The sequence below is a fragment of the Berghia stephanieae genome, chromosome 9 (assembly GCF_034508935.2).
Source record: "Berghia stephanieae isolate SIO BIC M18660-M18661 chromosome 9, UCSD_Bste_1.3, whole genome shotgun sequence".
Classification (NCBI taxonomy): Eukaryota; Metazoa; Mollusca; class Gastropoda; order Nudibranchia; family Aeolidiidae; genus Berghia; species Berghia stephanieae.
The window spans coordinates 44,912,325-44,926,565 of record NC_088368.1 but is presented as its reverse complement, the minus strand read 5'-3'; the positions used below and the strand labels follow the sequence as shown (position 1 = coordinate 44,926,565).

General features: G+C 34.3%; 1 protein-coding gene across 2 annotated transcripts in view; it reads left to right on the top strand.

Moving 5' to 3' along the window:
- The window catches only part of LOC144980310 (ecotropic viral integration site 5 ortholog-like), a 239,567-nt gene that overhangs the window by 75,477 nt on the left and 149,849 nt on the right, over positions 1-14,241 (top strand). For both annotated transcript variants that reach the window (XM_078927965.1, XM_078927964.1), the window contains exons 7-11: positions 1,724-1,948; positions 3,452-3,526; positions 4,661-4,786; positions 5,823-5,966; positions 7,482-7,571. In XM_078927965.1, the coding sequence (XP_078784091.1) occupies positions 1,724-1,948; positions 3,452-3,526; positions 4,661-4,786; positions 5,823-5,966; positions 7,482-7,571 (660 nt within the window). The remainder of the gene's footprint in view (positions 1-1,723; positions 1,949-3,451; positions 3,527-4,660; positions 4,787-5,822; positions 5,967-7,481; positions 7,572-14,241) is intronic.

Here is a 14,241-nt window from a genome sequence, read left to right as displayed (position 1 = left end):
TGACGCCTGTTTGACGCTATTACAATTGTTTTCGGACAGAGACAAAGCTTTTAACGGCCAAGTACTCATTTTACACCTGAGTACGGTGAGAGAATGTGAGTAAAGAGCTTTCGCCAAGGACTCAACTATGCGCCGGGTGGGGTTCGAACCCAGGACCTTCCGATCCGAAAGTGCTTAAGTGAGTGTCACACCACTAGACCACATAGCCGCACAAACTAGGATCATGTCCCTCTAATCCGGAACTCCACAATCCAGATGCTTCCATTATCCGCACAGATTCCCTGGTTGGGGACTGGATTTTCCTTCTTCTTCTTTATTTGTAAACGTTAGGGATTGGATTCAATCCACTATCCGGATCGGATGTTTTATGTAATCGGGACAAAATGCTGGGACTGGAGGCATTTGGATCGGAGACATGTAATAGTAAATAGTAAATATTGAATTTATATAGCGCCTAAACATCCACGTTAATCGTGCTCTGCGGCGCTTTACATAATAAAAATAACAATGTTTAAAAACAACAAAATTAAAAATCACGACACTACATGATACATAATAAGCATGCAAACAAAAAACAAAATCAAAGCAACATCTATTTTATGAAAAATAAGCCTCGCGGAACAACTCAGTCTTCAGACATTTCCTGACTGTGATTGTATACATACCTGCCAATCCTTCCGCTTTTGGAGGAATCATTCCTATTTTCACTCTTCTTTTTGTACTATTCCGCCATTGTCTCTAAAATTCCCATTAAAAAAAAAAAAATGATGATATGGTAAGAATAAAAAAAGAATGAAGAGGATATTTTAGAACAAGCATATCAAAGTACCAAGTATATCAAAATCAATTTCACATTTAAAAAAAAAATATCATAAAAAGTGTAACATTCATTGTTGCTTTCAGCAAGAAAGATGGGAACAAGGGTTTATATAATAATTATAATAATTAGAGGGAATATTTTAGAACAAGCATATCAAAGTACCAAGTACATCAAAATCAATGTCACCTTTTAAAAAAAAGTATCATTAAAAGTGTAACATCCATTAACGTTGTTGCTTTCGTCGAAAAACATGGCAACAAGGGTATATATAAGAAAGAAGAATGGTGGGGGGGTGTTAAAAAGGTGTAATTCCAATTTTTGATTTATTATTATTTATTCTATTTTTCTTTTTGTCATTTTAATTTTTGATATGTAAATTAGAACAACTGATTTACGATCTTGAGATATTTTTTGGTAATTTCTGTCAAAAATTGTTTGGCGTGTCATATTATATTAACATCATCATAGATGAAAGTGTCTTTAATGATAATAATAATAATAATAATAATAATAATAATAATAATAATAATAATAATAATAATAATAATAATAATAATGATAATAAAAATAATAATAATAATAATAATAATAATAATAATAAGCATATTTATATAGCGCCTTTCGTCGAAACGTCAAAGCGCATTAAAAAAAAAAAATTCAACCAAGGTATCAAAACAATTAAGAGCATAAAAGGGCATCAATACATCATCAATATAAATGTCACATACAATACATTTAAAATTCAATTAAAAAGTAAATATTTTCTGAAAAGATATGTTTTCAGGGCTTTTTTGAAAATGTCTTTTGAGCTCGAGAATCTCACAGATTGAGGGAGATCATTCCAATAAACCAATCAGCTGTTTATGAATGCCATATATTCCTATTTGTTGCTCCTCCAACCAGGACCTGGTTCGTAAAGGCATCCCTCACGAGTTCCGCGGGATGGCCTGGCAACTTGTTCTAGGAGTCCACGATGCCGTCTGGAAACAGGAGTACGCGGAACACATGAAGAAGACGTCGCCGTGTGAGAAGCTGATACGGAGGGATATCGCCAGGACGTTTCCTGATCACGAGTTCTTCAAGGAGAAAGATGGGTTTGGTCAGGAGAGTCTATTCAATGTCATGAAGGTAGTAATAATAATGATGATAATAATAATGATGATAATAATAATGATGATAATAATGATGATGATAATAATATTGATGATAATAATAATAATGATAATAATAATAGTAATAATAATAATAATAATAGTAATAATAATAATAATAATAATAATAATAATAGTAATAATAATAATAATAATTGTGGAATGAAAAAAAAAAAAATTAGATAAAATAAAATTCCCTTTATTCATCCCATATTCCTGTCCTGTCCTGTTTTGTTGATAAAGGGGAAACCCGAAACATCTATTTTATCTGTTTTCATAATTAAATTGAAGCTTACATTCAATTTAACATTGTTATTTATTTCCTCGAGCTTTGAGCAGCAACATTTACACTTCATCCCACCGGGGAAATTTGTCTCTAGGGTCTATTCCAAGGGATGACTGGAATAACCCAGACTTCAGCCGTAATGCAGTGCTGCAAATTGAGCTGGGGCGAGGTGACTTGCTCAAGGCCACACAGCACAGCGGCGGGTGATCGAACTCGGTACCTTTCGGGTACAAAGCAAAGACCATACCGCTGATCCACACTGCCCCCAATACTGAGTAGTGTAAATGTTTCTGCTCGAAGCTCGACAAAATAAATAACAATGTGAAATTGAATGTAAGCTTCAATTTAATATACAAAAGCAGATAAAATGGTTGTTTCGGGTTTCCCCTCTCTCAACAAAACAGGATGAATGAAAGAAACACTACAGATGAATGAGATAATGTGGTAATGGCGTTGTTAAGATTAATAAACAAAAACCCATTCATCCAATTGGTTTCTTTTGAATTAAAAATAAATTCTTCAATTCAAAATTTTTATCACAAATAACATGTTTTAAAAAATTATGTATTTGTCCATCTGCATACTTTTTGATATTCTATCCTTCCATCGAGAAGCCAATGATTTCAAACATCTTTATCTGTCATCTGCATTTTTTGCCAAATTGGGACCTAAAATTTGCCAAAAGTTGCCAAAAAACCCCCCAAAATTTGCCGAAAAGAACTAAGCCTTTCAGTAAAAATTAACACGCGATACAGAAATAGATATATATAAAAGACAATTTATTACATTTAAGGAGGCTACCTTTATTAATTTACACAATGTAAAGTGAATAACGTTGTTACAAAGATTTAAAGGATCATTATCCATAGAGAGTAGCTTCCTTGGATTGGTCCCAGGCAAAGCTGCAACATTTCTCAAGTTTCGCACTTTTTTTTTCGTTATTTTATTTTCGCTTCTTTTTTTGTCCCAAAATTTGCCACGCGATTTGCCAATTTCCAAAAATTTGCCACGATTTGCGGATCGCCCTAATATTTGCGGCTGCAAAAAGTGCACATGACATCTTTATGATGAAAGATAAAGGATATATTCGTTTTTCTATCACTATTTAATGTGAATAAGTTTATTTGAAAAATGTTATGGAAACTAAAGTAATAGTTGTTTTTTTTTGTTTCTTTGTTGTAATGTTGTCCTCAGGCCTATTCCTTACACGACAGAGAGGTCGGCTACTGTCAGGGCAGTGGATTTATCGTCGGCATGTTACTTATGCAGGTAAGAAACAAACAATGGCATGGGTTCGTGGAATTTAAATTTTTTTTTATCGTTGTTATCCTGAATAGGGAGTTTTCCTCAAACACTCTACTTTATTGACACTTCTATCCAAATTTTCAAGGGTTTGTGTGTAATGTAAGAGAAATAAATCGTCTGTATTTCAATTCCTGATAAACTGTATTAAACGAAAAAGAAAGAAAAAAAGAAATTTTAATTTCATGGGAAGGGAAGTAATCCAGTAAATATTTATATTCTCTTTCTCAGTTTAAAAAAAATTGTTATCTCACTTTACTATGATTTTTGTCTGACCACATGATTGATGCATACCTGCCAACCCTTCCGCTTTTGGCAGAATCATTCCTATTTTAACTCTTCCTTTTGTACTATTCCGTCATTGTCCCTAAAATTCCCATTTACGAAATGGTGATAATGGTAAGAATAAAACTGAGCAATGAGAGGGGATTGGGGGGGGGGGGGGGGGGGGGGGGGGGGAGCTGGGTGTGAAAGAGGTGAAATTCCTAGTATTTGTCTCCAATTCCTATTTTCAGGCGTTCTGATTCCACTTTTGGAATGTGAAGGGTTGACAGGTCTGTTCATGATAAAAATAAGATCATTAATAGGTTCTGATGTTGTTTTATCTTTTTAAGGCCCTCGAGAATTTATTTTAAATCATTACACAAGATTTACCAAATTAAAGTTTTCTACTTTAAAATGCCATAACAATGAAAAGTATGTCACAAAAATTTTAAATTCCAAATACCATTCGGTATCCATTTTTACTGTGATAGCTCAGTTGGTAGAGCACTCCCTTCACACACAAAGGGACCGAGATCGATCCCTGGTGCAGTCGAGATTTTTTTCTGACCCCCCTGTCCACCCAGTGGTGAATGGGTAGCTGAGTCTCATAGATTTGGCAGAAAGTACTTTGCGATACTCTGTCGATACAAGTTATTTTGCATTTTATTTTATTTGTTTTTCACATTTGTTTATGTATTGTTGTGCTGATGAAGGGTTTGTACCCGAAACGTCCATTGTCTTGTTTTGTTCCCATACGAAGCCTCTCCATTTTCAGTCTTTCGTTAATACATTTGTTTGTTCACGGGTTGTATCCCATCCCATTTCCCATCCCACCAGATGCCAGAGGAAGATGCGTTTGCCGTCTTGGTACGACTGATGCAGGATTTCAGACTGCGTGAATTATTCAAACCGTCCATGGCTGAGCTGGGGATGTGTATGTTCAAGCTGGAATGTCTTATACAGGTACAGGATGGGGGGTTGTCTTATACAGGTAGGCTACAGGAAAATGTTGCCTTTGAAGATCTATTGAATCTAATTTTATTTAAGGTAAATTGATAATTAATTTATAAAGTTATCTCAAGAAGGCTGGTCTAGAGGGACAGCGTAGTTCAACGGTATGGTCTTTGCTTCGTACCCGAAAGGTAACGAGTTTGATCACCCACCGCTGCTTGTGTGGCCTTGAGCAAGTCACATCGCCCTAGCTCAATTTGTGTCGCTGCACTGCGACTGACGCCTGGGTTATTCCAGTCTTCCCTTGGAATAGACCCTAGAGACAAATTTCCCCAATGGGATGAATAAAGGGAATTTTATTTATTTATTTAATTTATTTTTATTTTACCTTAATTCAATAAAACTTGTTGAAAAGTAAAATGTGTCATTCGAGCAGATACTTTCAAGACTTTGAAGGACTGTTGAATCTAATCTTCTTTAAAGTAAATTGATGATGTAAAAAGTTATCTCATGAAAGCTGGTTTGGAAAACTATCTGTTGGCTTGGATTATATTTTTAAAAATTGGTATCCAAAGCACCAATGGTGTTAAAAAAGTAGATATTATAATAAAAATGTTCGAAATCTTTGATTTAGATTTAGAAAAAAAATTTTAATTGCTTTTTGAGTGGGTGCAGATGCACTATATTTCTAGTCATGCAAATTTTTAGATTTTAGGATTTTCAAAAAAAGTCTTTATAAATAAAATAATAAATAAATAAATTCCCTTTATCCATCCCTAAGGAGAATTTTCTCTTTAGGTTCTATTCCAAGGGAAGACTGGAATAATCCGTGCAGCACTGCAATATAATATGAGCTAACACTAAGTGACTTGCTCAAGACCACACAGCATGGCGGGTAGTCGAACTCTGTCCTTTTTGGGTGTGAAGCAAAGACCTTACCGCTGAGCCACGCTGTCCCATAGGGTTGATGTGTTTGAGATCTCTTACTGTTCTATTTTTACCGTTTATGATTTTGAAAAGATTAATTTGAAAATTTTGTCCTCCCCAGGAATTGTTGCCGACACTTCTGGTCCATTTCCAGACACAGAATTTTGACACATCCATGTATGCCTCATCGTGGTTTTTGACTCTCTATGTGACGTCACTTCCTCTCACTTTGGCCAGGAGGATTATGGATGTCTTTGTGTCTGAGGTAAGTTGATAGACTGGATCCAAATTATACTGTAGGGCAAATTATAATTTGGATTCTCAGTATGTATTTTATTATAATAATATTTTATTTTATCACCGTATTTATGTGGTTTTTAACATGTCAGTTCTATATTTGTATATCATACATGATGTGTTGATGTAAAGCGCCAGTGGGCAATTCTAAATTGGATCTAGCACTTACTTACTTAATCCTCTTCGGTCCTTGAGGAACATAGGGCATCCACCAGACATCTCCATTTTTTGCGATCGGCTGCTTTTGCGGTGGCTGTATTCCAGGACAGGCCTGCTTCCTTTAATTCTTTCTCCATGGTCCTTCGCCAGGTTTCTTTGGGTCTTCCCCGCTTTCTCTTCCCATCTGCTGTCCAGTACAAGGCTGTCTTGGGAAGTGACCCTTTTTCCATTCTGGCCACATGATCCAGCCAACGCCATCTTCTTCTTTTTATTTGGCTATCAATGCTAGTGCAGTCAGCTTTCTTTAATAGATCCACTGTTCTTATTTTTGTAGGCCAAAATAAATTAAAAATTCTTTTTAAACACTTGTTCTGAAAGGCTTCAAGTTTCTGTATTAAGGAGGATGTCATTTTCCAGCTTTCACTTCCATAAAGCAGTACACTTAAAACAACAAAATTGGATCTAGGCGCTATATAAATTCATTATATTATTATTATTATTATTATTATTATTATTATTATTATTATTATTATTATTATTATTATTGTTATTATTATTATATTATTATTATTATTATTATTATTATTTTTATTTTATTGTTATTATTATTATTTATTATTATTATTATTATTATTATTATTATTATTATTATTATTATTATTATTATTATTATATATTATTATTATTTTATCATTATCATTATCATTATTATTATTATTATTTTTATTGTTATTGTTATTATTATTATTATTATTATTATTATTATTATTATTATTTTTATTGTTATTGTTATTATTATTATTATTATTATTATTATTATTATTATTATTATTATTATTATTATTATTATTATTATTATTATTATTATTATCATTATCATTATCATTATTATTATTATTATTATTATTATTATTATTATTATTATTATTATTATTATTATTATTATTGTTATTATTATTATTATTATTATTATTATTATTATTATTGTTATTGTTATTATTATTATTATTATTATTATTATTATTATTATTATTATTATTATTATTATTATTATTATTATTATTATTATTATCATTATTATTATTATTATTATTATTATTATCATTATTATTATTATTATTATTATTATTATTATTATTATTATTATTATTATTATTATTATTATCATTATTATTATTATTATTATTATTATCATTATCATTATTATTATTATTATTATTATTATTATACAGAATTGACCTTGGTATGAAATTGACCCCTAATGAAAATCATCTCCTTTTTTGTCTTCTACATTGTTTTTGTCCATCTCTATTTGTTTCCCCAGGGTATGGAGATCATATTCCGTGTTGGAATCGCCATCTTACAATCTTGCCAGGAAGATTTGCTAGCCCTAGACATGGAAGGCTTGCTCATGGTGAGGATTAACAATATCATTTATTTAAAAAATAAAAAAATTAAAGAATTGAGCTTTTGTATAGCGCAGTATCCACTAAACGTGCTGAAAGCGCTTTGCATGGGGTCCCTGTCCAACAGCAACATGATGCCTGTAAGGCGATATTATAATTTTTTCGGACAGAGAAAACGCTGTTAATCTGAAGGTACTCATTTTACACCTGAGTACGGTGAGAGAATGAGAGTAAAGAGCCTTTTCCAAGGACTCAACTATGCGCTGAGCGAGTGCAGCTCGAGCCCAGGACCTTCAGATCCGAGAGCGAGTGTCATAGCGCTAGACCACATAGACATTGATTCTATAGTTTCATTGTACTGTATTGTTCGACTATGTGGTCTAGTGGTACAACACTTGCCTTCAGACTGGAAGGTCCAGGGTTCAAGTACCACTCTGCTCAACACATAGTTACGTCCTCTTTATTCACATTCTCTCACCACACTCAGATATAAAATGAGTAGCTAGTAGTTTACAGCACCATCTGTGTTGGAACAATTTGTAACATCGCCTAACAAGGGTCATGTCTCATCCTGCATGTTAAGTGTTGCTGTTGGCTTGGGACCCTTATAAAGCGCTTTGAGCATGTTTGGTGGATATTGTTCTTTATAAATGCTCAAATCAAGTCGAGTAACATTTTCTCACTGCACACAGGTGTAAGATGAGTACCTAGTCGTTTACAGCATCAGAACAAATTGTAATATTAGTTGAGCTTTTTATATAGCGCAATCTCCACTAAACGTGCTCAAAGCGCTTTACAAAGGGTCCCTGACCAGCAGCAACACGTAACATAAAGAACAAGACATGACGTCCGTTAAGAGAAAGTAAAATTTATTTCCTACAGAGACAATGCTGTAAACCAGGCCAGGTAATCATTTTACACCTGAGTACGGTGAGAGAATGTGAGTAAATAGTCTTTCCAAGGCCTCAACTATGCTCGAACCCAGGACCTGTTATAATTTGGATTATAATTCAAAATACACCAGCCTTATCAAAAATATCTCTCTATGGTGACACAATACATTATCTCTGTGATAACTGGAAATTTTCAGACATTTTCATTGAATAGATTCTGAGAAACGTTGGACACAGTATCCCATACCCTTAGAAAAATGACATGTTGAGAAAATAGCAAAACAGCTTTCTGTTTTTCACACTTTTCTTACTCCTTGTACCCTTTTCTACTGTGTTTTTCGTGCCTTTATAGTCTGTTTTAAGAAGTTGGACTTCAATAATTTTATTTCTAAGATAATCAAATATCATTTTCCACCAAAATCTTAAAGGGATTTTCCTAATAATTAGACCCAAGCCTCCCCTTAACCCTCTCCTTACTGATGATTTTCAGTAGTTTCCCAAAATGACAGGCTTACCCAGCAGAAAAATTGATTTTTAAAAACTCAAACAAGCTCTCTACAAAACAACTTTATGTTCTTATTAATGAAACAAAGACAAAAACTGATACAAAAACTGAATATTCTCATAGTGAACCAAAAACGAGGTTGCAAAGTTTTCCCTTGATGAAAAATATCACACTCGATGGTGATACACTGAAGTAGACAAAAACAACCCATACATCGTTATCAATATTGCAAATGGCAGCATCTTCTTATGGTTCTCACACTACCATGTTATGACGATCGACCCAATCAGCAAAGTCCGGTCCGCATTCGTGCACCGTCGCGACCCTGCCCGGTAGCATCGTCACAACACACCGTTCGACTAGATGCTCTGCCGTTTCGGGTTCTTGCCCACAAATGGCAGCAGCTTCTTATGGTTCTCACACTACTATGTTATGACGATCGACCCAATCAGCAAAGTCCGGTCCGCATTCGTGCACCGTCGCGAACCCGCCCGGTAGCATCGTCACAACGCACTATCCAACTAGAAGCTCTGCCGTTTCGCATTCGGGTTCTTGCTCACAAATGGCGAAAACAGATTCTAAACATGCAATCAATGGCATTATATCAGCACACATACGACTTCTATAAAACATATTGACATGTCATGATGTCTTGATAACACTGATAATTCTTAAGGTCAAACAAACCATTATCAAATGATGAAATGAAAGAATAAATTTTAATCAGAAATAACAATGGCGATTGAAGATAGATGATTGTGATGATAAAATATGTTTGATAAATAATGCCTTTGTTTTGCGCAATTACACATTTTTTCCTTCAAATTTTACACCTCTTTTCAGTCAAAATTATACCATTTCTTCAGTTGGGGTTGGCATCTCTGTCAGAATATGGTTGTTCTATATATAATTATTATTGTTTGTGGTGAAGAATCAATCAATCAGCAAATTGCCAGTGGCTGAAAACTCATTGAAATCAACAAAGGGAGACAATTCAACTGTTTGATTGGGTTAGACATTATAATAATTTATTTATTATTATCAATGGCAATTGGAAACGGTCTGTCAAGTTTGTATCCGTGGCTGTCGGGGGGTGGGAGGGGGGGGGGGAGATTATCAAAATAGGCTTTTGCTTTTGTGTAGTCATGCATTTTGATAGAATAGAATTTAAAATAAACGTAAGGTCTTGATGTGTTTAGATAGAAATCTTTGGTTTGTCTCATTTATAGATTACTGTCATGAATTGTTGGTCTGTTGAAAATTTGATTTGAAAAAAGTGTGTATGAAAAGTGCCAGAAAAAAATAGAAATGTAAATGTTGCTGTTCGAAGCTGGAAGAAATAAATAACAACGTGAAATTGAATGTAAGCTTCAATTTAATGTACGAAAATAGATAAAATGGACGTTACATGTTTCCCTTTATCAACAAAACAGGATGAATGAAACGCTACAGACGAATAAGGTAATCGGGGAGTGGCGTTGTTAAGATGAATTTAAAAAAACAACGGCACTACCACATTATCTCATTAGTCTGTAGTGTTTCATTCATCCTGTTTTGTTGATAAAGGGGAAATTTGAAACGTCCATTTTATCTATTTTCGTATATTAAACTGAAGCTTACATTCAAGTTCATAAACAGACTGTTTTTAAAAAAAAATTTTTTTGGATTATTTTTTCTTCAATTTTTCTTTCTGATTTGTCATACACCCTTTTTTTTTCCTTCAGGTTTTTTGTTTTTTAATCTTACATCAGTGCAGTTGTTTCCTATTTGATAGTGTGTTGTGTTCTGTTGAGTAGTGTGTTATCAGTGTGTCGTGTCATGTCACTTTTTATCATTGACTGGCAATGTTATGATACAGGATTACCATATTGTGTTGTGTAGTATTTGGTTGACAAACAATCTCCAATAAAGTGTAGCTGTATGAAATTCAGTTATATTTATTTTCAACAACAATATTTATTTTCAAGTAGTTATTTTTTTTTTTTAAAGAGTAAGGCATAATTAAGATAAAGCATTGACCATGTGATGTGGACACAATCTCCAATACAGTGTAGCTTAAAGTATGAAATACAGTTATATTTATTTTCAAGTTGTTGTTTTTTTAAACCGAAGGGCTAGAGCTCAGGTGGTTGCTGGTTTGGATACGTAAGTTAGTTTTTTTTAAAAGAGTAATGCATAATTAAGATAAAGAACTGAACAAGTGTGTATGAAAGGTGCCAGACAAAGCAAGAAAGAAAAATACAAGAAAAAATAAAACAACATCCCAAAAATTCAGTCCACTTCGACGGGGGATCGAACCTCAGACCTTCTGATTACCAGTCAGCTGTGCTACCATTACAACCACAGAGGCTCCCGATAATTGGGACAACTTTAATACCTATATTCTTCACGAGGGTAGAGAAGGTCTCAGGTTCGATCCCCAGTCGAGGTCGACTGATTTGTTTGGGATGGTTTTTTTTTTTCTTCTTGTATTTTTCTTTCTTGCTTTGTCTGTCACCTTTCATACACACTTATTCAGATCTATATCTTACACCGGTGCCTGCTCCTTAATTTCTGAATTTGATATTTTTCCAAAAAAGGCATAATTAAGTAGAGTGCTATTCCTTCCTCTTCGATTCACTTTCAAGGATTATGTTACTCGTTGAGGTAAAATGCTTTGGGTTTTTCATTTTAAAAAAAACTTGAGCTTTTATATAGGGCAATATCCACTAAACGTGCTCAAAGTGCTTTACAAGGGGTCCCTGGCCAGCAGCAACATTTAACATGTAGAACGAGACATGACGCTTGTTAGGCAATATTACAATTTTTTTCCAACAGAGACAATGCTGTTAATGTCCAGGTACTCATTTTATACCTGAGTACGGTGAGAGAATGTGAGTAAAGAGCCTTCTCCAAGGACTCAACTATGCGCCGAGCGAGGCTCGCTCGAACCCAGGACCTTCCGATCTGAAAACGAGTTTCATACCACAAGACCACATCGCCGCACGAGTTTAGTTTATGTTATCGAATTCTTGCTCTCTTGCTTTTAGTTAGGATTTGCGAAAATGTTGCCAACAGTGGCACGACTTTGAAAGAGCTACATTGGAAACGAGTTCAAAATTCCCAATGTGCAAGAATTCATTCATCGAAAACCCCTATAGCTTAACTCTCTCCTATGTGGTCTAGTGGTATGACACTTGCTTTCGGATCGGAAGGTCCTGGGTTCGAGCCTCGCGCTCGGCGCATGGTTGAGTCCTTGGAAAAGACTCTTTACTCACATTCTCTCTCCGTACTCAGGTTTTAAAATGAGTACCTGGCCGTTAACAGCGTTGTCTTTGTCCGAAAAATTGTAATATCGCCTAACAAGCGTCAGGTCCCGTCCTACATGTTAAATGTTGCTGTTTGACCTGGGACCCCTTGTAAAGCGCTTTGAGCACATTTAGTGGATATTGCGCTATATAAAGCTCAATTTTCAGAATTATACAGGAAACATCATACTCGCCCAAAACAAAGCTAGATTTTTCACACAGATAGGTAACGAGTAGGACCTATATTCTATATTTTGTTCATAAAAATGAGCTCTGCAACACAGTGTCGAGTTTTTATGGCTATAACTATAACAAAATGAAATCAGAATATGAAAATTGTTGGATGCCTCCTAACGAATGTGACGATTTTCCTATGGCTGGTAAGGAGAGAGTTAACCTTTGTTACTTTATATTAACTCACTCAATCCTAGAGATTTTTGCTACTTTTCAAAATTGGAAAAAAAAAATGTATCAAAAATGAGCATTTACATAGATAGTTTTATTCAACTACCATTAACACGCAAAAACTAAAAACATTAGCTTTGATAACTATGTGTACAATTTGTCTCATAAAAATGTAATAAATTTCTGGGCATGGGATAAAAGTAACCCGAGTGAACTACGGATACAGTCGGTGTTAGGGTTGAGTGAGTTAAAATTTCTTCTTTTTATTTTTTTTTCTCTCTCTATACTCTTTTTTGTTTGTTTGTTTGTTTGTTGCTTTAGGTCTCTTCCAACACAATTGAGGTTATATGAGAGCCCGCTGAAACAAAAGAACAAGCAATCTAACAAAAATAGTACAAATGTAAATCAAGATCATAACCTAAAGATATCATAAGCTAAATTATAAATAACCAAGAACAAACAGGCAGAAGATTTACAGAAAAAAAACATCCCTGTCAAAAGTACAATCACAAACCAAAGAAGCAGGATAGTCTAGTAAAGAGAAGAAGAAACGACATCACTATCGGATCGTACACCCATGCGAACATCATAGGTATATGATTCAAGGGTGATGCTCCCATCCAATCACCCGCTCTCTATACTCTGACCTTTAGGATATGATACAATGGATGTGGTCAAGATGTCCTTACGTTACACACATCGATATCCAGGTTCTGTTACAAACTCAATGGGAATGTGTGCTGATATTATTATGAATATTCATTACAAACCCAAGTTTATTTTTACCAAGAATTATAATAGGTTTTCATACCCCCCCCCCCCCCTATCCCCTCCCTCCCTCCCCCCCCCCCCCCCCCCCCCCCCCAAAAAAAAAAATAAAAAAAATAAAATGAAAAATAAATAAATAAAAATTAAAAAAAAAAAAAAAAAAAAAAAAAAAAAAACAACCAAAAAATCCCCAAAAAACAAAAGAAAAAACCCTAAAAAACAAAACAAAACAAGACAACGACAAAAGAAAAACAAAACAACAAACAAACAAAATAAAAAAAAAAACTGAGCTTTTGTATAGAGCAATATCCACTAAACATGCCCAAAGAGCTTTACGAGGGGTCTCTGGCCTCTCATACCATGCAGGACAAGACATGTTACCTGTTAATTGGATTCAATATAGTCTGATGTCACGTCGGCCACCAACGGCGGCCATCGTGGTTCTAAACAAAGAAAATCGGTACTTTTTATTCTTCGTGCTGGCTAGAACTTTTCATATGTCATAATGTGATCAGAATGTGTAAAAGTCAAAACATGATCAGATTTATAATGTTTGTTTTTTTTTCTCCTCTGGATACGCTTTTATGCTCGTCGGAGAAATATTTCATGAGAGCGTCCGCCATTGTTCCGATAGTTTAGAACCAGTTACTAAGTTGCCATGCGTCATTACGAGGGAAGTGACGTTACGAGTGTTGAAGGCTATTGATATTACATTTTGTTCCCGACAGAGCGAGACAACGCTGTTCTGTTCGGCTGTTACGAATTTATGTTTTCATTGTCTTTTATTTTGTTATTGTTGTTTGTTGACTGAAGAAGGGTA